Consider the following 23,065-nt stretch of genomic DNA (forward strand, 5'->3'; position numbering starts at 1 on the left):
AAGAGGGTCTCAAGAGCCCCCTTTCAGTGGGTAAACTCTCATGGGGCCATGTCAAGTATCCTACCCTCTCCTGCCCTGTCCTGGCACCTCACTCTGTCCTGCTGGAAGATGGGTCTTGAAATGGTCGTCCTGCTGAGAGCGCCCTGTCCTGGTGGGGTTTCAGGATGGTGAGTGATGATGTGCAGTGGGTCCTGGGAATGGCAGAGGAAGCCGTGGGCCAGTGTTAATTAATGACAAGAAGGCATCCATCTCTGGCCTGCTGCCTGCAGCTGTGGATGGGTGGGTGGCTGGGAGAACAGGTGGCAAGGAGACCTCCCTATCCCCAGCCCCTTCTTTGCATCTTGGAAGCCAGTCCTGCCTTGGAATGATGGGACCGGTCATCGTAACACCCCGTGCCTGGAACCAGCTTGGGGATGATCTATTCAGCAAAGGAAGAAATCCCAGATTCCTGTGTGCGTGCGTGCGTGCGTGTGCATGTGCGTGTGTGTGTGTGTGTGTAAATGTGTAGTCTCAGAAGTTGAGGCATTAAAAAAACCCTTGCCTTCAGTCTTTGCTGGGGTCCTGTCCTCTGTCTCGAGAGCAGTCACGGACACTCTCGTCCATCTGGCCAGCCCTTCCTCCATATGGCCAACTCCTCTGCGTGCCCCAAATAACCACATTAGTTCCCTGCTCTGCTTCATATCGGTTTCTTTGGGAGATGGGCAGCAGCGTGTTGTAGTGGGAGGGCCTGGGGACCGGGTGGGCTTGGCCTTCAGCACATGCTTGCAGACTGCTGACTGTACGCCCGGTGTTGTTCTGAGACGGGTTATAAAGAGAAATGAAACCCTGTCCTGACCTGGAGCTGCTCAGACAATATGGAGTTCAAATGTATTTATTCCGTCACTCCCTGGACCCGCATTCATGGAGCGCTTATGTGTGCCAGGCACTGAACTTGGCCCGAGGCCTACACTGGTGAACAGGAGAAGGGGTCACTGTCCGTGTGATATCTCAGGGTAACTCTTGCACCAGATCTTCCCAGCTGACCTTGAGGGACTGACTTCCTTCTCCTCTCTGGGCTTCGAGTTTCTCCATCCTTAAAAAGGTGGGGTCTTTGGATCTCTTTATCTTCAACTTCGTTATGTTTGGCGCATAGGTTTGTGGTCCAAATTGGTTTTTCCCAAGTCCATTCTTGCCGGAGACAGGATGACGGAGTCTGTGGGAGGCAGCATGAATGGTCCCCCAAAGATGTGCGTGTCCTAATCCACGGAATCCATGTAACTCTGTTACTGGACACAGCAGAAGGGGCTTCGCATGTATAGTTAAGTTAGGGATCTTTTTTTTTTTTTTTAAGATTTTATTTATTTATTTGACAGAGAGAGAGACAGCCAGCGAGAGAGGGAACCCAAGCAGGGGGAGTGGGAGAGGAAGAAGCAGGCTCCCAGCGGAGGAGCCTGATGTGGGGCTCGATCCCAGGACTCCGGGATCACGCCCTGAGCCGAAGGCAGACGCTTAACGACTGAGCCACCCAGGCGCCCCTAAGTTAGGGATCTTGAGATGGAGAGGTTATCGTGGATTATCTGGATGGGCTCACAGTCATCACAAGCCTCCTTGTAAGGGGGAGCAGGGGGGCCAGAGTCCGAGGAGATGTGGCAGAGAAGCAGAGGGTAGTGAGAGAGACCCTGGAAGATTCTCTGTTGCAGGCTTTGTGATGGAGAAGGGCCACGATCCAAGGAGTGCGGGCGGCCTCTCAAAGCTGGAAAAATCAAGGAAGCCCATTTTCCTGTAGAGCCTCCAGAAGGGACACAGCCCAGCTGATACCTTGACTCGAGGGCTTCTGACCTTCAGAAATGATGTGTGTTGTTTTAAGACGCTGAGTTTGTAATAATTTATGAAAGCAGCAATAGGAAACTAATACGGAGGCCAACCTTAAAATCCTTTCCAGGCTTTCCAGTTCAGGGGATCCTCCCTGGCTCCTGAAATGTTCCAAGTGTGTGTGTCAGCCATATAGTCCCTGGCCCTCAGCAGGAGCTGGCCGCGTGCTTGGGGCATAAGGAGGTAGGATGAGGATGTCACTGAGCATTGCTGAGGGGCGTGGGGGGATCAGGATGGGCGATTTCCCAGAGTGCAGACCCTCCTAGAACAGCCTTGGTGATGGAAGGTACGGTGGGTCTGGAATCCTCCCCGCCCTCTACCACCGGGCCGCCCACTTTGGGTTTCTCAATCCAATAAAATTGTTAAAAGGAAAAAAAAGAAACTAGAAGGAAAGAAAAACAGAAGGAATTGACATAGGTGCCCAACATTTTATCTTACCAGGTAGCACCATGAACAGAATCATCTCCCCTGAACAATGACTGTCCCTCCACGAAAGAGAGAAATCGTCCCCGCCCCCCGCCCCCAGGGAGGAAGAGCATAGACTGTCCTTTCCAACTGCCGCTTTATTTGTGATAACACGTCACCAATTTTATTATTCTCACGTTGCCGCAAATGGGAGAAAATGTGGTCAGCCAAGCCCTGGGCCAGCGCTGGGAACCGAGGGTAGCTGAGGTCACTAGACCATGATGGGGGAGGGTGGGGCCGTCCAGAGTCCGAGCTCAGCTCCCCTGGGGCTGCCCCGGGTTCACAGACCACGAGCAGTCGGTGTCCATTCTCCATGTGAGCAAAACTGGGCGCAGGCCAGCTTCCCTAGCACTGGCAGGTAGACGGGTGAGTGGCTGGCCCATCTGGAGAAGGGGAGGACAGTTAGGAGGTTCCCGAACTTGCTTCCAGAGTCTTTACAAACGTCCTTGCCTGGAACCCAGTAATTGTGCTCATGGAAGTATTCGCCGAGGCATCGACTGAGCTGATGCTTAATGCTACGGATCTAGAGGGGTTCTTGGTAACGTCCTCATTATGAAAACTGGAAACACAGCAATGTGAGATCGAGCACGTCTGCTCTCAGTCGTTTGTACAAAGGAAAGACTGTGTAGCCATTAAAAATGGTTTTGAAACTGAGCATTTGGCCTTCTGGAAAGTTGCTCCAAGTATGTTGTTCGGTGAAAAGAATCAGGTTAAAAATAGTATGTTATTTATATTTCAGTAGAAATTCCGCATAAAATAGTATGCATGCGTGTAAGCGGCGGCTTTACAAGTATGCATGAAACTGTTGAAGGTTATGTATAAAAATCAGAACGACCGTCTCTGGTTGGTAGAATTCCCTTCTCTTTGGGTGTGTCGGGAAGTTCTATGTATAGTTCACAGGGAGCCGTTCTCAAGAGCTCGCTTTCTGGAGCTGTACAGACCCAGGCTCATCCCAGCCTTGCCGCTTACTGGCTGTGTGTCTTTGGGCAAATGACTTGACCTCTCTAGGCTTCCGTGTTCTCCTCTGTAAAATATGGGTGAGACTGAGACCGACCCGGTGCCAGGGAGGATTCAGCAAGGTCATCTTGGCATGTGGACTGGGACTGAGTAAGTGCTTAGTAAACGTCAGTATCATTAGTGCCCCCCCCCTTTTAAACATCGAACATGTATTATCATATAATAAAGAACCAACATTGAGTAAAATTATTGCCTTTCTCCATCACACTGGAGTTTGAGGACCTCATGCTGGAACATGGGCGGCCACGTGGCCGTGTTTGCTGAGCCATTGCTGTGTACACGGGATTCATGCGGGGTCTGTCCCTCCCTGACCCCACTGCGTTCTCACAGTGATGCTTCTCAGCAAGGAGAGATCGTGCCTGGGGACAGCGAAGTAGGGTCTGGAGGCCCCGTGGCTGAAGGATGGAGTCAGGATTCCAATCAGATCTGTCAGCAAAGGCTGAGGGTTTGGCTGAATCAATTACTGCAGAGTTCAGAAAGTGGGAGGCCGGGGGAAGGGGGGCTTGGTAAACACTGGAGCAGCTGAGGGAGGGGTGTTGGGTATGATGAGTAAGTTCCAAACACAGAGGTAAAGACCCCCGGGGGGTGAATCGTTCCTAAAGCGTTGGGCAGAAGAGCTGGTGTCCGCCCTCTCCTTGAGAATTGAAGACGAATGCCGGATAATTCCCTGGGCTTCCTTCCCTAAGAAGGACCAAGGTCAGTTGACTAGTCGATGAGCATAGGAATTTTTTTAGGGTGACTAGAATTTAGAATTCTTGAACTAAAAACAGTCCATGATTAGAGTTCACCAAGGGCTCAGATGAAATATTTTCCTAGGAAATTTGACATCCACGAACCTTGTAAAACCCCCTTCATGCACACATCCACACGGAGAGTCGGGATTCTTGCCCTGTTTTTAGTGCCCTGATAGCCCTGTCTTATGCTAGAGGCGGCTCTCAATTACAGCTGTTAAAAAAATCTCTTTATCAGGGAACATTTCAAATATATACAGTCAGCAGAGTAGTGTAATGAATCCCCACATCCCCATCACCAAGTATCCAAACTTCTGCCGTTCTTGCTCATCTGTAGCTCTTCCCACCCTCCACCCCCACTCCGTGATGATTGTTCTCTATAGTTCGGGCTTTAGGAGGTGAGATTTACATACATTGAAATGCACAGACCTTTGCTTTGCTCTTTGGAGAAACTGTATACCTCTGGAACCCACACTCCTATCCCACTATAGAACATTTCTGCCTTCCCTGACAGTCCCTTTGTGTCTCCGTAGCCCCCAGACAACCTCTGTTCTGATTTTTTCCACCTCAGATTAATCCTGCCTGTTCCAGAATTTCTATAAATGGAGCCATAGAAATGTGCACTTTTCCGCGTCTGGCTTCCTCCGTGCGGCGTGATGTCTGTGAGTCGTCTGTGGTTGCCTGCGCTGGTAGCTTCTTCAGTTTTCTTGCTGAGCGGGGTTTGATTATATGACGAGACCACAGTTTATTTATCTGTTCATTGGTTGATGGACATTTGGCTGGCTTCCCATCCTGGGCTGTCATGAATACAACAGCTCTGAACATTTGAGTACAAGTCTTTGTGCGGACATATGTTTTCATTTCTCTTGGGTAAATACCTAGAAGTGAAATGACTGGATCTCATGGTATGTGCATGCTTAAGGTTTCAGGAAGTTCTGTTTGTCTTCCAAAGTGGTCGAACCATTTTGCGTTCCCACCAGCAGCCGACAGAAGTTTCCGTTGCCCCGTGTCTTCACCTATGTTTGCAATTGAACCCTGCTCTTTTTAAATGAGCTAATATGTGGATGGAGTTTCTGGAAGATTTTCTTCTCGATGATCAGTCTGGTGTTGGACAGTTGTCTGTCTCTTTGTCTTTCAGAATTCCTTTCCCACTGATGGTGGTGGGTAGGGTGGTAGAGGGGCGGTTCCTAGGACAGCCATGTTCAGAAAAGATTGGGAACTGCGGTTTTACAGAGGAACTGGGGTTTGCCCTCTGTCTCACCTCTGTGCTCCCCTGGAGCTCAGGCCCTGGCTTGGAGCAGGGTAGGGGGCTGAGTGGCCTGGAAGACCTGGAAACTGCCCCCTGGCAGCTCCCCCTTTGGTTGAGGGGGGTCTCTGGGGCCCAGGTTTCACCTTCTTTCCTCCCTAGTAGCACATCTTATAACTGCTGCCCCACCCCATGGAGGTGGTGTATCTGGGAATATAAGCCCACCTGGGACTCTCTCTCTCTTTTCCCTGCAGATATTGGCCCAGTGACCCTCACGGCAGACCCCGCGGTGTTTCAGAGAGAGCTGAGAGAACTCTACGTGCAGGTGGGCCGTCCCACCCCTGGCTGCCTGTCACCTGGTCCTTTCCCACTCCAAGCCTGAGGCCAAGGTCTTTGCCCCACCCAGGAGCCAAGATGGCGGCTTCCTGCTACTGTCATGACCTGTCTCCCAACACTGCCTCTGGCCTGCACCCCAGCTTGGGAATGCTGAAGATCCTGTACTTCTTGGGGTTCCTTCCTTTATTCAGTGACCCAAGTAGCTATGGGAGTCCCTGTGCCCTGCACATAGTAGGGCTTATTATTTAGTGAATGGGTGAAGCAGTGGCAGGAAGAGGGTGTAGTAGTGGAAGGAGGCCCCCAAAACCACCTGGGCTTCTTTGCCCTACTGAACACCCTGGTTCAGTGCCTGTCCCACCCACTGAGAGCAGCAGCTTCCTGAAGGCAGGGACCCCACCTATCTGTCTAATTCACAGCCAGGTCCTGCGGGGCTCAGAACAGGGCCTGGCAGGTAGACGGGACAGCTAGATGAGTGAACCCCGGAGAGAAGCATTACTGAAAAGTGACCACGTTCAAATCCTTCGCTGGGCGAAGCCGGCGGGGGGGGACACGCTCCCTTCCTGCAGAGCAGAGCTCCTATCTGTGGTCAGGGAGGGCGGGAGCGTGTGCTGGTTTGCGGCTGATTCCAGGGCAGGCTACAGAGAGGATCTGGGGAGGCGGCTTTGAATGCTTTCCTCTGCCCCATGCCCACCGCTCCTTCTCCTGGCCGCCCCCTGGCACCCTCTGTCCTCCCAGCCTTGGCTAACATGTGGCTTCTTTGGGGCATCTGTTCACTGCCCCGGGGCTCCCAGCCCTCCTCCCCAGCTTGTAGCACTCATCGCAGTGGTGATTAAATAGTCGTGTTGTGCTGACCCCATGGGAGGGACCTTGCCTCTCTTGCATGGATGAGTGAGGGAAGGTGCTAGTCGTCTACAGTTAAACTTCCCCCACCGTCGGCTGGTGTCAGAGGTGTCCCTAGGTGGGCCCCACCTGGAGGAGGTGGGCGGCAGCCCCTGACACACCCCTGCCCTGCAGGGGGGCGGTGACTGCCCAGAGATGAGTGTGGGGGCCATCAAGGCTGCCGTGGAGGTGGCCAACCCCGGCTCCTTCATCTACGTCTTCTCGGACGCCCGCGCCAAGGACTACCACAAGAAGGAGGAGGTCCTGCGCCTCTTACAGCTTAAACAGTCACAGGTGAGTGGGCTGGCCTGGGGAGCTCGAGCCCGGGGGTCTCCGGGGTGCTGAGGAAGCTGGGGTCCCCAGCGCGGGCAGCTGGAGCCCCCACCTGCCGAGCGGAGGGCGGCTGCTTCCCTCCCAGGGTCCCCGCCAGCTCGGCCGCCGGCCCTCAAGACCGAGCTGGGCTGGTGAAGTCCAAGTGTGTTCTCATGCTCTGGGCCCCCCGCCCGCCGGGGCTCCTGCCGCCTGGCGAGGCTCATTCTTGATAAAGACCACACCACCCGCTCCCCTCGCACCCTGTCAGAGCCTGGGCAATCCATCTTCCTCCTGGCGTCGTCTCTGCTCCCGTCTCTGCGATGCGCTGCGCCCTTTTTCCTCGGCCTCAGGGGCTGACTCCCTGCTGGGGCTTTGCTTCTCGCTTTCACAGCCAGGGCTGGGGGAGGGGTGTGCACGGGGAAGGGGGAAGGGCCCCCCACCCGTGTGACCTCCTCGGGTGAAGCTCTCACGAGCTGGGAACAGCTTCTCTGGTCTGTGGTCTCCCATCTGGAACGAACTCCATTCTCCAGGGTTCTTCTCACTTTGTGGCCCCCAGGCGCTGCTCGGAGCGAGCTGATTTCCATTCCTTTCCTTGCTGGAAATTTCGTAACGGCTCCCATTTATTGAGCACCTAAAGTGTTCCTGGTCCAGTGCTACCCCCTTGACCTGCCTCAGCCCTGGTCCCCACGGGGTGGGTGTTCTTATCGTTCCCATTCTACAGATGCGTCGCCTGAGCCCAGAGAGAGGCAAGGGCTCGCCCTGGGCCCCTCCTCCCTCGCGCCAGTCCTGCCGTGCACACCTGAAGAAGGTGGCCAGGGAAGCCCCGAGCCAGGCTTCGTGTCCCTCTTGCAGGTGGTCTTTGTGCTGACAGGCGACTGTGGTGACCGCACTCATCCCGGCTACCTGGCTTACGAGGAGATCGCTGCCACCAGCTCTGGGCAGGTGTTTCACCTGGACAAGCAGCAGGTGACCGAGGTGAGCCTTCCTGGCCATCCTGCCTCTCTGGGCATCTGTGCCTGGCGGTTGGGTCGTTGTCATCAGTGAGCAGCACCGTGTCTCACCCTGTGGCCAGTGCAGCGAGTGCTGTGCTCAGGGCTGTATGACGTCATCTCACCAGACCCTTCTACCTGCTGTCTACCCCAAAGGCAGGTGCCACAGACTTCCCAGGTTTGCAGGTTAAGAGGCTGGAGCTTGAAGAAGCACCCTGGGTTTCCCTGATGGTCCAGGCTGGCAGGACGGACCTAGCAAAGTTTGCCAGAGGTGGGAGTAGGGGTTGAGCTTCTCCCCAGAGGCAGGGAACCCAGGGGTGGGTAGAGGAGTGGGTGGGGGGCAGGGGGGCGTTAGATTCAGGCTGTGTTGCTGGGCCAGAAGATCCTGCTGGAGGACTTAGCAGTCGGGGGCTTGCTTGGCCCTGTGTCCCGAGGCACAGGGTTGTCAGGGATCTGGATTCATTCAGCTCCGAGCTGACCAGGTGCCTGCGTCCTTGTCTTGTTCTGAGACCAGGTGTCTGCCCTTCCCCCCTTCCAGGCCCCACTTTCCCTCTCCCCACACGTCCGTTCCCTCTCAGGGGCCAGAGGGATCGTTCCAGTGACATGCTGGTTGATATCTACAACCACCTCCCTGAAAAGAACAAGAATGCCCATTTCCATGGTGTAAATCGTCCTACCCTGGCTGATTTCAAGCTGCTATTGTGAAGCCACTGAGCAGAGTTGGGAAGTGATGCTTGCAGTGGACTTTTTTGAGCCTCTATGAGCCATCTCTCGTACACTGGATCTTTCTAAAGCAAACCTGACCAACAGGTCTCTCTTGCTTGTCCCCTGGAGAAGGTCCAGAGCCTTCTCTGCCCCCTGCCTGTCTGCCCCCATGGCCTGTGTTCTCTCCCTTGCTCGCTGCTGCCACCCCACTGGCCTCTGCTGTTTCTTCAGTGTCCTAAGTCTTTCTACCCCAGGGCCTTTGCTCATGCAGCTTGTTTTTCCTACCCCCCCACCCAGCTCCTCATTTTCCCAGTCTTAGCTGAAATGCTCTCTCCTTGGGAGACCTTTCTTGATTTCCCATCAAGATGAAGTCTTCTTTCATCCCCTCTCTCAGCTCCCGGTACTGCTTTACGTAACTGCAGCTTAATAACTGTGGCATTGCCGAATGCTGTTAGGCTGTGAGCAGCCTAAGAGCCAGGCCCTTACTGTGGGTCCTGTTCGCTGCTGTATCCCCAGTACCTCCTGCCGCCACCAGCACGGAGCAGGTGCTCCGTAAATAGCTGGTAAATGGACAGATGCCGGGTCCCTTGTGCCCAAGGCCCTGGGAAGAGGAAGGCAGGAGAGGCCGTGTCTGGGAGGCGGGCCTCGGCCCCGGCCAGCCCTGCCGTAGCCTCCAGGAGAGGGTTTTTTTTGTGTTATATATTTACGGACTGAAGAGAATGGTCTCCAGGGCCGTGTTTAGATTAGCGTGCGTTAACTCCCTGTTGACAAATGGCGTTTATGGTTCTCTGCGACACATTAGACTTTATTTTTTGGCATATCAGCCTACTCTGGCGCTGAGCCGCCCAAGTGAGGGTAGGAGGCCTTTCAGAATGGAGGGATGGCTCAGTCCTTGTTTTGGGGGCAGACCTATTTGGGCGGGAGCTGGTTCCAAAGGTCAGGGGCAAATCAGACAGCAAGGCACCTGGGCAGGACAGCGGGGGACGGCTCGCCCAGGTATGGGTCTGGGCTCCCCTGTTCTCTCTCTGGAGGCAGGGAAAGTGGGGTGAATTCACTGGCTCCTGGCCATGGTGTCCGGCCTTCTGCTGTGGGAGCCTGACTTGGCAGTACGTGTCTGACTTGATGGGACCTCCAGCGGCCAGGATTGGCGGCCTCTGGGTAGGGGCCTGGATCCCTCTCCTTCCTGGACACAGAGCTGTGTCATTCCAGATGTTCTCAGACATTCAGCAAGCCTGAGAAAGTGGCTGGGGCAGCCAGGGCTGTGGTCATCCCCCCCGCCCCGCCCCCGCCCGAGGAGAGGGAACAGTGCCTTTGCCCGCGCCAGGGGGCTCCAGCGGAGAGAATGGCTCCTCAGAAGTTGCCAAAGTCCCCAAACTGTGCATGTGTAGTTAGTCTTTTTACCTTTTTATAGTATGTCCAATGTGGCAGAAGGGACACGTTCTGCATTCTCTCTTGATTTCATTTCCCGCTTATCGCACACCTGCTATGGGCTCAGTTCCAGGTGCTGGGCACAGAGACAGAATCCATCCATGTCTCAGCAGTTTTGAGCTTTCGCTTTTTTCCAGTTGTGGCGGTGGCCCTTTGGGGTTCTGGGGTAATTAAAGCAAGGCGATTACTCCCTGGTGGGAGTATTTGGAGCTCTTACCATCCTTCAACGGAGAGGGGAGGCAGGAACCCTTGGGGGTGTGTATTTCTGGTCGGGGCTTAGCTAGGTCCAAGACCCTCCTGGCCCCTGCACCACATCCCCCCAGCTCAGACCCAGCTCAATGTACTGTCGCCGGCCCCAGCAGAGTGGGCCGGAATTGCTGGGCAAACCCCCTCATTCTGAAGCCTCCCCTGCTCCTGGGAAGTCCGTTCTGGGAGCCCGGACCCTTCCCATGTCTAGCGCCAGCCTGTTCAGATGTGCCAAATCGCCCACATTCTGCACATCAACCAGGGGAAAGGTGAAGCACCTTCTAAGGCAGTGAGCGTGGGCGGTGGGGGGGGGGGTCTGACCAGGTGGTTCCTAAGGCAGTGAGCGTGGGCGGTGGGGGAGGGGGGGAGGTCTGACCAGGTGGTTCCTAAGGCAGTGAGCGTGGGCGGTGGGGGAGGAGGGGAGGTCTGACCAGGTGGTTCCAATTAACAGATCAGAAGACACAGGCCCCGGAGATGACTTCATCCTGGACTTTTCTGGGAGGAGGCAGCGTGGTGGAGGGTTAGGGCCCCATGCCAGTCTCAGACCCCAGCCCTGCCACCTGTCTGCAGCGTGACCACCAACACAGTACTTAACCTCTCTGGGCCTCCGTTTCCTCCTGTGCACAGTGGGTTAAGAGAGGCCCTGCCTAGTGAGACAGGCATGACAGGCAGGCACCGGGAAGCCCTTAGTAAGAGTTAGCGATGGCTGTGACTCGAGCCCCCTGCTTCGGTGTGGAGCCCAGAATGTATGCCTGGCGTCGGCAAAGCTGCCTGAAGAGCAAGGGCTCTCTCGGAACAGGTTCTCGGGACCTGGGTGCCCAGCAGCGGCCAGCTGGCAGGGGCTGGTGCTGTCTCTCTGTCACTGTCCGCTGAGCTCCCTGACCCAGGCCCCACAGTCGGGCCCCAGCTTTCTGCTCTATGGCTCTGAGGCCCTCTAGGCCCCCTGGCCTCTCTTCTCTGCTTCCTCGGCCACCCTGGCTGTCAAGTGTCCGGGGAGGAGCCTCAGGGCCTGATTTATCTGCTGCGAATGGCCTAGCAGCAGCCATCTGGCCAGGGCAGCAGCGCCAAACTCTTTCATTCCTTCCCTATCGGTGACAGAGAGATGAGCCCCATTGCGGTGCTGGCTCGCGGGCCCCCAGTCCCGCTAACATCTGGAAGCCATTGTCTCCGCCAAATAAACATTGAGCTTGCTTGATGAGGGCTCTCTGCTCGGAAGGCTCCCTACATTCGGCTCGGAGCCCTGGGCGCATTGCAGGATCCAGAAAGCCTTGTCTGCACACCGGGGCCTACAGGGGGTCTGGCCTTGCTGCGGGAAGATGGTCAGCACCCTCAGCTTCCCAGCGGCGATGTGCTTACAGGGCAGACCGTGTGGGCACGCCACCTCCTGGTGGGGTCACTGGCATCGTGCTCTGTCCGAGCCTTCTCTGCAATTCAGTAGCCTGAACTCCCGGACATCGTCCCTCTGTCGGAACATCTTAGGACAAGCTTGTAATGACAGTCTCAGCACCACAGTGGGTGTGATCTCTCTGGGACAGCTGGCGCGGCCGCCGCCTCCTGGCAGCTTTGCTCAGTTATGATTTCCTCCGGACCCCTGACTAGGCCCGACCCTGGGGGGCGGGGGGGAAGAGGGCAGTGATCATGGGGCTGTGGCTTTGCCGTGTGGGGGCAGCTGCTTCACCTCGCCAGCTTCTGTCCACTTCTCCAGCTGGGAGTCTTGGCTGCTGCTTCCTCCAGCCAGCCCCCGTGTGCAGGGAGAACGTTGTCAAGAGAAGCATTACTTAGAAAGCGAGACAAAACAGGAGGAGGGGGGAGCTCCAAGCCTACGAACAAGTGAGTTGTCAGAACACAGGACCCTTCTCCTGGGATGATGGACATCTAGGCACTGGCATTCCAGCTCAGTCTGAACAAAACGTATTTGCTTTTTAAATCTCCGGCAGTTCTTCCACGATTCCCTTCTTTTCCTGTTCTTTTTCATGGAGGATCACACGGTAGGACCATGATTCAGAGCGAGGGTGGCCAGTAGGCAGCACGCAAGACACCACTGTCTCATCCCATACCCATGCAGACATTGCTTAACAATCACAGAGTGTTTGCCTCACTGCGGCCAAATGCAGCTTTCGAATTTGTCTGACGATATCCCTTCTAGTTGACCGGAATTGGCAAAAGGACCCCACCATGGTTGCTTTGGGGCATACACTAAAGTCATGGCATACTTGCCCTTTTTAAAGGACTTTTACTTAAAAAAAGTTACTATGAAAGATGTTAAAGATAAAGAAAAGGTGTGAAGAACCTTTGTCCCAAGTAGATTCAGCACTTAACGTTTTTGCCCCACTGGCTTCATCTCTCCCGTTCTATCTTCTCCGTAAATAATTCAGTAGGAATTTTTTAAAAAAATATATGATCTTGGACATAACCCACAATGTCCTCTAACAAAATGAAGAGTACTTTGCTGGTATCATCCAATGCCAAGTTCAAATTCAAATTTCCCTGATTGTCCTCAAAATGTCTTTGGTAACAGTTTTTGTCAAATCAGGATTTAATCAGGGGCCGTGCATTTCATTGGCTCGTTATGTCTGTTAAGTCCGCTTACATCTGGAGCCTTCTACCTTTTTTCCTGCCACTAGCTTGTTGGAGAGGCCTTGATTGTACAACACCCTGGGTTCCGGATTCATCTGATTGTTTCCTTATGGTGTCATTAATTTGTTCCTTTCCCCCCTGTATTTCCCCTAACCTGGCAGTTAGCTCTAAGGGACTGATTAGTGGAGGCCAGCGTTTGGGGCAGGAATATTTCATGGCTGGTGCTGTGTGCCTTTTCTGTCGCGCCCCACCAAGGACGGAAGTCATGTCTGATTGTCCTGCTGTTCCTGATGGTAGGTTTGGTTCCTGGGTGAAGGTGGCGACAACCACCTGTATTGTAGGGCCACGTTTTTCCCTTTATGGCTCAAGTGGTCTGTGGCGGTAATGCTGGGGTTCCATGTGGACATCTTGTCCCCCATCCACTCTCATCTCATGGTTTAGCGTCCATGGAGGACGCTTGCCTGAAACGGTGATTTCATGAGGGGCTCCAGAATGATGGTCTGTCTCCTAATTGCGTCACCTCCTGCACGTTGATTAGTGCGCGTTCTTCCATGAAGAAAAGCTTTTGATGACGGGTTTCTGCAGCATCAAAAACCTATTGCAAAGGCAGGGAACGTACTTAGCTCTTTCTCTTTAGTGAAGAAGTGTACTTCATTGGTGGCAAGTGAGGTTTATTGCTTTGAATTTTGCTTTTCTTTTTTGGATATTATTACGGGCACACGGATTCTATAATTGGATGTATCTCCGTTGATAAAAGTCATTATTTGGGGGGCTCAAGGTCCCCCAGATTTAGCTAATGGGAGCTCCCTTAGGCTGGTTCCCGTGTCCTGTCCATGCGTGCCGTTAGTCTCCGAGAACATTCTTGCTTAGTGGGACTACCACCAACTGTCTCAGGCTTACTCGCAAATCACCTGCTCCAGGCCTGGAATCAGCCGTTTCTCCAAACAGTCCTCGTGGGGAATGGTATTTAGAAGCCCCTGGGTTATAAATTCACTTGGAATGAATTTGCATATAAATAAAATACTTGCACCTCTCTGTTATACTTGGCTGGAAGGGAAAATCTTGATTTAGCAAGCTTTCACATCTTTACTTCTTCGCTGTATCCTGCGAGATACATAAAACAGTTTCGTGAGCACGGTACTGAGGGTTGTGCCCACTCAAAGCTACTAAGTCAGAATTTCTTTGTAGTTCTTTCTGTCCTCAGGGTGCCTTCCACTGGGAAAGTTTAGTTGAACCCCTGGGTCCTCAATACACTAGGAGCTCTTCTTTTCTCTCTGTGGTTATGGTGCCCATTTGCTGTACAGTGAGGTTCATGTTTCATCTTGTTTAGTTCGAGAAGCATTCTGTGAAAACTTCAGAGTAACTTGGCCTGGGAGGATGTTCCCTCCTCGTCCTCATTCCTGGTTTTCTAACGGGAAACCGGGAGGTGTGGCTATTACAAGGTGGGTTTGGGGGTGGAACGGAGTGCGGCGTCTGTAAGGTGAATTTGATGTCCCTGTTCGGGAGGTGTGTGCCCTGCTGTACCACACACAGTGAACAGAAGCTTCCCGAACACCCTTTCTGTGCGAGCCACTGAGCTCGGGGCACAGCAGAGGGTCTCTGCCCTCATGGGGCTCCCAGGCCAAGAGGCGAGACAGGCATGAATCTAAGCAGGAGCTGGTTGATAAAGGGAGCAGGGCATTTCCGCAAGAGAGCAGCACGTGTGGTGGGAGCTGCCTAGGGAGGCATGGGGTCCAACCGTGGACCGACCCTGCAAGTGTGGGGAGAGTCAGGGGCACACTGACCTTGAGTCGGGCTGGACAGCTGCCTAAAACCCAGGAGGGAACATAGGGTCTTGAAAGCCATGGTAAGGATTTGGAGAAACTCAATAATTTTGTGCTCAGTGAAATATCTCAGACTGGATCCAATGTTGCTGACATGGGGTCTATGCATTCCTGCGGGGCAGTCTTTGAGGGAGTTTGGGAATCCCCCCGAATCATTCTTTAATGTGTACCCACGTGGTCTGGTAGTCTGGAGGGGAAGTCCTCACCTGTTACCTGCTTTTCGTTGGGACTTGTCCGAAACACTTAAGATTTTAGAATGAATCTGCAAGTGTAGGATTTAAGAGTTTAAGATTTGTCAACACCGTGAGACGGATCAGGTGGTGACTCTGCCTTTGCAGCGGACCCTCTTAGTCCTGCTTAGAGAGCCTGGCGCCCTGGCAGGAGGGTGGTCTGAGGCCCCTTGGGGTGATGGTGAATTACATTGTTCTGGGGGAGGTTCCAGATCTCCAGCATTCATCTGTGTGTAGGAGGCATCAGGAAGGCTTCCTGGAGGAAGTAATGGGTGCCATAGAGATTGGCCCTTCCCTCCAAGTGTCCTTAATTCGGGTGTCACAGCTCCCAGCCCTTCCTAGGCCAGGAAGTAATGAAGTGTGAATTGGTCTGGTGTGGGGCAGTGGGAGTGGGGTGGCCTTGGGTGACCTGGAAAGCCTATATGCTGCCTAAAACCCAGGTGGGGGACTGGACTCCACTGGGAACCTATTAGACACCTGCCTCCAGTGGGTCAGTTCTAAGCAAGACCACAGGCACCTGCTGGCATCAGCTTCTCACACTTGCCTCCCAGGTGCTGAAGTGGGTAGAGTCAGCTGTCCAGGCCACCAAGGTGCACCTGCTGTCCACGGACCACAAGGAGGAGGGCGAGCACACGTGGAAGATTCCCTTTGACCCCAGCCTGAAGGAGGTCACCATCTCCCTGAGCGGTCCAGGACCCCAGATCGAAGTCCGTGACCCACTGGGTATGTGCACCCCAGCACTGGCCTCTTCTTTGACCCCGAGACTGAGCTAGGAGGCCAGGAGGGGACAAAGAGAGAGACCCGGGGTGGCAGAGGGTTTGGACCCAAGGCTCCAGGAACAAGGAGGGTGGGGGGGTTACCATGTGGAGGGCAGAGAGGGTGCCTGTGGTGGGTGAGGAAGCAGGGAGGCTGTTGGCAGCCAAGCGAGGGGAATTAAGATAATGACAGTCCCTGGGACGCGAGGCTCATGGGCGGTCTTCCCCATGTTCTCTCAGCGGATCCCTACAGTGGCCTAGCAGGTCAGACAGGGTGAGAATTAGTGGCATGCCATTGAGATGGGAAGCTGGGGCTCTGGAAGGTGGAGTGACTTGTCTGGGTCACCCAGGATCAGTGTGATTTGGACCCAGCCACGCGGCCTCACAGTGCTCCGAGGATGTCATGAGTTTCCAGGTCTAGAGGCGAGGTGTCCAACCCCAACCTGGGGGTGGATGAGGGTGGAGTGCAGAATGAGGTGAAGGGCCAAGCACCCCCAAAGCTCTCTTGTCAATTACTCCGGAAAGCCAGAGGCTGGCATTTGGAGGGCTCCTGGGGACAGGGTGGGACCTCTGTTACCACCAGGAAAGGATCGGGGTCTGAGAAATCCTTGGGGGTTCCACAGGGAGGATCCTACAGAAGGATGAGGGCCTCAACGTGCTTCTCAACATCCCGGACTCTGCCAAGGTTGTGGCCTTTAAGCCTGAGCATCCTGGGCTGTGGTCCATCAAGGTAGGGGGCCCTGTTCCCAGGGAGGGGGGCCAGTTTCACCAAGCCGAGACCCTGTCTCCCTCCTGCCTGTCCTGGGGAGCCTGGGGCCCTGAGAAGCGAGGGCTGGAGCATGGGTGGTGATGTGGACATATCAATAGAAGCAAAGGGTCAAGAACAGAGGAGGAGTATTCTGCTTTGCACCAGTGGGAGGAAGTAGAATGGTTTGGGGGTAGTTAGGGAACTTTGAAGAAAGAGTTGGAGAAACAGTTTGAGTGTCCAGAGGTGGGTGACTAAGCCGGCTTAAGGTTCAGAAACCTATCCTGTGAAGACTGAATAAAAGAAGCAAGGGTGACCCTGGGGGAAGGATGGCTTGGAGGGACACGGCTGGCAGGGGAAGGGGGCCTGCTCTAATCTGTAAGGTGCTGGAAGCCAAGGACTGGCGGTAGGCTGGGCTCCTGGCAGAAGGTCTTGGGATGGGGCAGGGTGCTGCCTCGGAAGGATGTGAGCTCCTGCTGGTTGAGCAGACATTTATGGAGCACCTGCTAGGTGTCAGGTCCTGGACTAGGTGTGGATGGTACTGGCGAAGGGGCAACACTGACCCTGCCCTTCAAACTCTGAGCATTTTTGAGCCAAGAGCTCTAATGCCAGTGGGGAAGGCAGGGTGGGGATTAGACATGCAGGGGACAGATGGGGCTGCAGGTGTGTGGGGGGGGGCTGGAAAGGCAGAGCAGCTTCAAGAGTCCCGCTCAGGACAGAGTCATAGCGGGGGCCTCTTCTACTGCATTTGGGGAGCGTAGTGCTGGGCCCCCAGGGAGCAGGGAAGTTGCCTGCAAAGGTGGGAGAATTCCAGCTGCTGGCACTGGAGGCAGGACAGGGCAGCCACGTTCTGCCCTGGAGCTGGAGTTGGGCGCCCTGGTGATGGGGTCTGGGTCTGTGCTAGGTCTATAGCAGTGGTCGCCATTCAGTGAGGATCACAGGTGTCAGCAACATCGACTTCCGAGCCGGCTTCTCCACCCAGCCCTCTCTGGACCTCAACCACACCATTGAGTGGCCCCTGCAAGGTACAGTGCGCCTGACCCTGGGGGCGATGCAGAGCTGCTTTCTGGAGAGGTGGGGCTTGCCTTTGGGAAGTGGGGGAGCCTTGGGGGGCAGGCTGTAAGTGTGTGGCTGGAACGGGCCCTGTGCCGGCGGGTGGGGGTTGGGAGCCGAGGAGGATGTTGGAGTTGGAGGCACAAGGTCGGTTTTCTGGCTAGAAGCCGCCCACTGGGATCTGGGGTTGCCTGTGTGCCCCGTCACGGTTCCACCTGGAGAACGCTGGGCTCCAGAGCAGGCAGGGGCTTTAGGGTTGCCAGAGCTCCATGCCAGAAAATACCATCTGGCGGCCAGATCAGGGGTCCCAATTTAATAGTTTGGGAAGTAGTCCCTCACCATGGGGCCATTCAGAGGATTTTGCTAAGACCAGCTCAGAAGGGAAATGGGGAGGGACCTAGACCAAGTCAGGCTAACTCTGGATCACTGATTGGTGACCAGAATGGTAGACACCAGATCCTTAGAGCTTTTGAGTATGTATTTCCTCTAATCTTTGTCATCCTTGTCAGCCCTGGTTGGTTCTGTGCCAGGACCAGCAGTAACATCTTCAAAGCCAAAGGGGGCCGCTTGCTTATTTAGTGCTTGTTTTTCCCAGTAGCAGGAAGGGGGAGAGGTAGAGACACTTCATTCCTATTCTAGAGCTAGGAGAGAAAAGAAATCCTAAATGAGGTGCTGGAAAACTGAAGGGTCCCTAGGGCCAGTCCCCAGTGGAAGAGGGTGAAGGGGGAGCCACATGTGAGCTTCTTGGGTTTCTGCTTTTGAGAAAGATAGGGGTCCAAGACAGGTTAAAAAAAAAAAAAAAGAAGGAGAGAGAAACATCAGGGCAATGGCAATTGATAAGTAGCAATTGGCACTTGGCTTCAGTGCAGGGACATCAGGGAGTTGGGGAGCAGTGGCCCCCACAGGGAGCATGCCCTTGGCTGATCATTGCAACATGGGGGTGGGGCCCAGCACTGGCACACGTTCTATTTCAAAGGAATCTGGACTTCGGATTTTTATATGCCCTTTCCAGATTGTTCCATGTTTCTTCAAAAACTTTAAGGCATTTGATGGATCGTACCAACCACACCCTCTGTTTCCTGGTTTATGATCTCTAAGGAAAAAAAAAAAACTGTTTGGAAAGGGCAAGACCTGAGTGATGTTCCCAAATCAACTAAGGGAATTATGAAACCCAACTCCGGTTCTGTCTTTTCTGGAATAATGTGAGAAGTCCATTTCTAATAAGACAGAAAGAAAATCAAAGGAAAGCTGAACAGAGGGGAGAGGGTGATCAGGAACCAGTGTTCCCAGACCTGCGTGTGTCTCACCCAGGCTGGTCCTGGAGCCTACCTGACGACAGCCAACCCCAGAGTTAATGGGGAGGGGTAGGGTGGAGAGAAATGCCCTCTCCCAATTCTACTCCATGAGAGCCCGAGTCTGCAGACTGGAGGTGATGCAGCCGTGGGAAGCTGTGGTTTGGAGGGACAGTGGTGTTTCAGGACCACGGACAGTAGCAGGCCCCCTCTGTTTATCCCCCCCCCCCCCGCCCCTGCATTAGTTGGCACAGGGAACAGAAGGTGAGCCAGCCTGTAGGAGGGCCAAGCAGGCTGGGTCCCTGACTGTGGACTGAGGGCGCCTGCTTGGGGAGAATCATGGAGCCCAGGGCAGACACCAGGATCTTCTTCCTTGCCCTTCCCTCTGCAGGGGTGCCCATCTCCCTGGTGATCAACTCCACGGGCCTGCAGGCGCCCGGCCACCTGGACTCGGTGGAGCTCTCACACAGCTCCGGGCAGTCCCTCCTGACTTTGCCCACGCGGCCCCTCTCCAACGGATCCACGCATCAGCTGTGGGGCGGACCGCCCTTCCACGCCCCCCAGGAGCGCTTCTACCTCAAGGTGAAGGGCAAAGACCACGAGGGGAATCCCCTGCTCCGTGTCTCTGGAGTTTCCTACAGTGGGGTGGCCCCAGGTGAGTGATTGGCTCTTACGACTCCCAGCTCCCCGCGTCACTTGGAGACCCATTTCGTCCTGGAAGCCTTCCCTGATCAGATGAGATGAGGAAAGGTTCGTTAAACCTCTATAAACAGCACGCTCTGCAATGCATCATGGTACATACTGAGGTGCTTCAGAGGTGGCGATCAGGTCAAGGATTTAGTGCAAAGCCATCCATCTATCCACCTACCCGTGTATCATCCACTCGCCCATTCATCTGTCCACGCACCCACTCATTGATCCAAACATCCGTCACTCGGCTGCCTATTCGTCCATCCACCCACTTCCTCGTCCCTGCATCCATCCATCCAAATACCCACCCACCCACCCGCTCTTGAACGCCTGCATCCATGCACACATCCATCCAGCACTCGCTTTGTGCCCGTCACGGTGCTAGGCCCTGTAGGCACAGCGGGGGGGCAGGGCAGTGAGTGTGGGCGTGCTCTTCCGTAATCAGAATAATACTAATTTAGTCACCGTCTCGAGCGCCTCTCATGGGACTGTCCTGAGCCAAGCACCTGCCATACAGCAGCTCACTGAGTGCTTACAATACTTCTGAGATGTGTCCCCATTTTACAGATGAAGAAGCTGAGGCTGCCCATCTCACAGGTTGCCCTGAGGGTTCCATAAGCTGATACACATAAGAAGACATTTCTTGGGTGCCCTGAGGCTGTGCCCAGGATGTGGCCAATGTGGACCAGGGCCCCCTATATGTAGCAGCTGCTGTTACTCTCATGTCATGGTGGGCACAGGTCATTTTATGGTCCTATCGTAGGTCATGTGTGGCTTTTTGCTTGTTTCCTTGTGTCCCTGAGGTCTCCCATCCAGGTCAGAAGCTTCCAGAGTGTGGGGCTGAGTCTTTGGCTCTCCTGCTCTGCCTCTGGTCCTGGCCTGGGGTATCTGAGTTCACTGGCCAACAGCCTCCTTGCTGGGCTTTGTTCCCTCCTCCTGCTCACTCCCCCCTTTCCCATGGCAGTGGCGTGGGGGGAGCTCAGAGAGATGGATGTCACTGACACCCAACATCTTCTTTGCTGGGGATCTCTTGACAAGGAGCGACTTCTCTGTCTACTTCAAGTAGGGATGCAGGGAGGGCACCAAGGTGCCCACGGTGAGGTGGAGGCAGGGTCGGGGGGCTGGGGACCCCCTTCTCTCAGCCTCCTGACCTCCACTCCCCTGCTGTGGTCCCTGGGCCCCTCCTTCCTTGGCTTTTATAACCCCAAGGAGGAATTTTCAGGAAGGAGTTTCAGCAGGGGCAGTAGCGGCCTCTGTTTCTCTCTCTCCTGTTTTTTCAGATGAATTCAAGGGTTTGGAGTTTAGCTCTGGCTTTTGGTCTTCCTCTCAGCTCTAGATGAAAGGGTGTGTGCACGCGCGTGTGTGTTGGCAGGGCAGGGAGAAGGGAGGTGGCTCAGAGTTTTGCTTTCCTTCTCCACCTTCTAGGTCTGGGAAGCTGGGAGTCTGGCCTAGAGCAGGAGGCTATGGGTTTAGAGACGGGTGGGTAGGCCTTGGGTCCCCGGGCCCATGGAGCTCATGGAAGATGGAGCCTGAGCTGGCCTTGCAGAGGCTTCCAGTGTGTGTGGGTGAGCAGTGGCTGCTTTGCACACAGCTGAGGACGTGGCTGGATGGTCCGACATCCCTCTCCCCTGGGATGTGGCAGGGAGCCCGCAGCATGATGTCACCCGCCGCCCTCCCACCCCCAGCTCTGGGCTCGGAGGACGTCTGGTGCATTGTCTCACCCACGGAGCATCTCTGGTGGGGATGGGGGGGAGGGCAGGACGAGAGTTGAGCATACGCCCGCGATCCCCCCATGAGGCCCTGACAGCAGTCACTGACCCCGTGGGGGTGTTCTCAGACCTTCCCACTGAAGCGATTCCAATAGTCAAGGAGAGAGAACGTGTCACCCCAAGACCGGGGATAGATGGGGGAGGGTGTCTCCCGGGGGCCCCACGGGGCTCCTCATAAACTGTGAGATTTCATTGAAGTCTCTTATTTTATCTCAAAAATGCGTGTGAATTTTGCATTCACAGCCATGCTCCAGCTTTGCTTATTTTTAAATTAAAAAAGGCTTTCTTCCAACCTCCTTGGGTGAGACTGACCCTCCAGGCAGATGAGAGTTCTGGAAGCGTGGAGAGCCCAGTCCGGGGAGCATTTCCTCAGATCTCAGGCCTGGTCTGACTTCTGCGCCCTGGGCAGTGGAGAAGGCGGCGGCACAGGCCGTCTGTCTCAGCTGGTCTTCCCACAAACCGCAGACACAGCAGGAGCTCGTCCCGAGGGTGCTTGCCATGCCGTGTGCACATGCCCTGCCTTTCACCAGCTCCCCAGACAGCACGGGGACGTCAGTACCAGGATTAAGCCCATTTTATAGAGGTGGAAACTGAGCTGGCCAGGGCAAACCAACCTGTTCTTGGTGATCACCAGACGGCAGGGCCTGGGATGGAATCCTGGCTCACCCTGGCAGTCTCTGCATCGCAGATGAGGGCGGGCTGTGGGGGGCGGCGGGGAGGGATCCTTACGGCTGGGCCTTGCCTGCAGGTGCCCCCCTGGTCAGCATGCCCCCTAGGATCCATGGCTACCTGCACCAGCCCCTGCTGGTGTCCTGCTCTGTGCACAGCACCCTGCCCTTCCGGCTACAGCTGCGACGAAATGGAGCCAGGCTGGGCGAGGAGAGGCACTTTCAGTGAGTGGGTCCCCAGCCCTGGGGGTCTGATGGTGTGGGTGGCAGGAGAAGGACCTCGGTCTCGGTCACAGTGTCCGGGGTGGGGGAGGGTGGTCCCCTAAGCTCCCACCGCTGCTGGGTCATCACCCTGTGAAGGAGCTGTGGGCCTCCTTGGCTTCCGGAACACTCATCCCATGCAGGGCCCAGATCCTGGGGTCAGGGCAGGAAGGACCCTTGGAGACCCTCCCCCTCATGGATGAAAGTCTAGGGCTCAGAGAGGGAAAGGGACTTGCTCAAAGTCACACGGCATGTTGTAAAATTTGCATGTCCTTGGCTGTCTGACTCTTCCTACCAAGTCTTCGAGAGGATTTGTCCCCTCTGGGCAGGGTTTGGGGACCAGATGAGGCTGGGGGACCCTGGCTGGGATCAGTGGGATTGTGAGTCTCCAGCTGTTGTGTGTTTGCAGAGTGTCGGGAAACAGCAGCTGGGAGATCCCACGGGCCTCCAAGACCGAGGAAGGGGCGTATGAGTGCACAGCCGTCAGCAGGGCTGGGACCGGACGAGCAAAGGCCCAGATTGTTGTCACAGGTCTGTCCTTTCGGCTTGTCCTTGTATACCCTCCCCACCCCCTTCCTGATTTTTCCCTCTAGGGTTTCCCCCCAGGGTGTCTCCATCTGTGAGAGAGCAGGCCAGGCAGCTGCTGGGGACTGTCCATCCCCCAGAGTCTACTGCCCACACTACCACCTGCCTGTTGGCGCCCCGTTTGGGCTGTCATCCAGGAGCGGCCTGTGGATCTCAGATGGAGGAAGGTTGAGGAGCCTGGCCGGCGAGGGTCATGCTCTCCTCCCCTAGGCCTTTCCAGGGGCCAGCATCCATCTGGGAGTCCCCCTCCCTTAATGCCCCCAGGTCCCTGCCAGGATGGCACCATCCAGCTCAAGAGGGCTGGAGATGCCACAGACAGTCTAGAAATGAAGTCGGCTCTGTTTTGTAAATCAGGAATCTAAACTGTCTTGAAGAGAAGCAAAGGAGCCCAAGGAACATGGAAAGATTAGCC

At 55.1% G+C, this 23,065-nt stretch overlaps 1 protein-coding gene across 1 annotated transcript in view; it reads left to right on the forward strand.

Moving 5' to 3' along the window:
- Positions 1 to 23,065, forward strand: part of HMCN2 (hemicentin 2) — a 148,288-nt gene that overhangs the window by 13,365 nt on the left and 111,858 nt on the right. The window contains 9 exon segments of the mRNA XM_040631353.1: positions 5,565 to 5,635; positions 6,661 to 6,819; positions 7,690 to 7,812; positions 15,387 to 15,558; positions 16,214 to 16,320; positions 17,240 to 17,360; positions 19,072 to 19,335; positions 21,888 to 22,032; positions 22,478 to 22,599. Of these exon segments, the coding sequence (XP_040487287.1) occupies positions 5,565 to 5,635; positions 6,661 to 6,819; positions 7,690 to 7,812; positions 15,387 to 15,558; positions 16,214 to 16,320; positions 17,240 to 17,360; positions 19,072 to 19,335; positions 21,888 to 22,032; positions 22,478 to 22,599 (1,284 nt within the window).

Source organism: Ursus maritimus, unplaced genomic scaffold (genome assembly GCF_017311325.1).
Source record: "Ursus maritimus isolate PB19 unplaced genomic scaffold, ASM1731132v1 scaffold_17, whole genome shotgun sequence".
Lineage (NCBI taxonomy): Eukaryota > Metazoa > Chordata > Mammalia > Carnivora > Ursidae > Ursus > Ursus maritimus.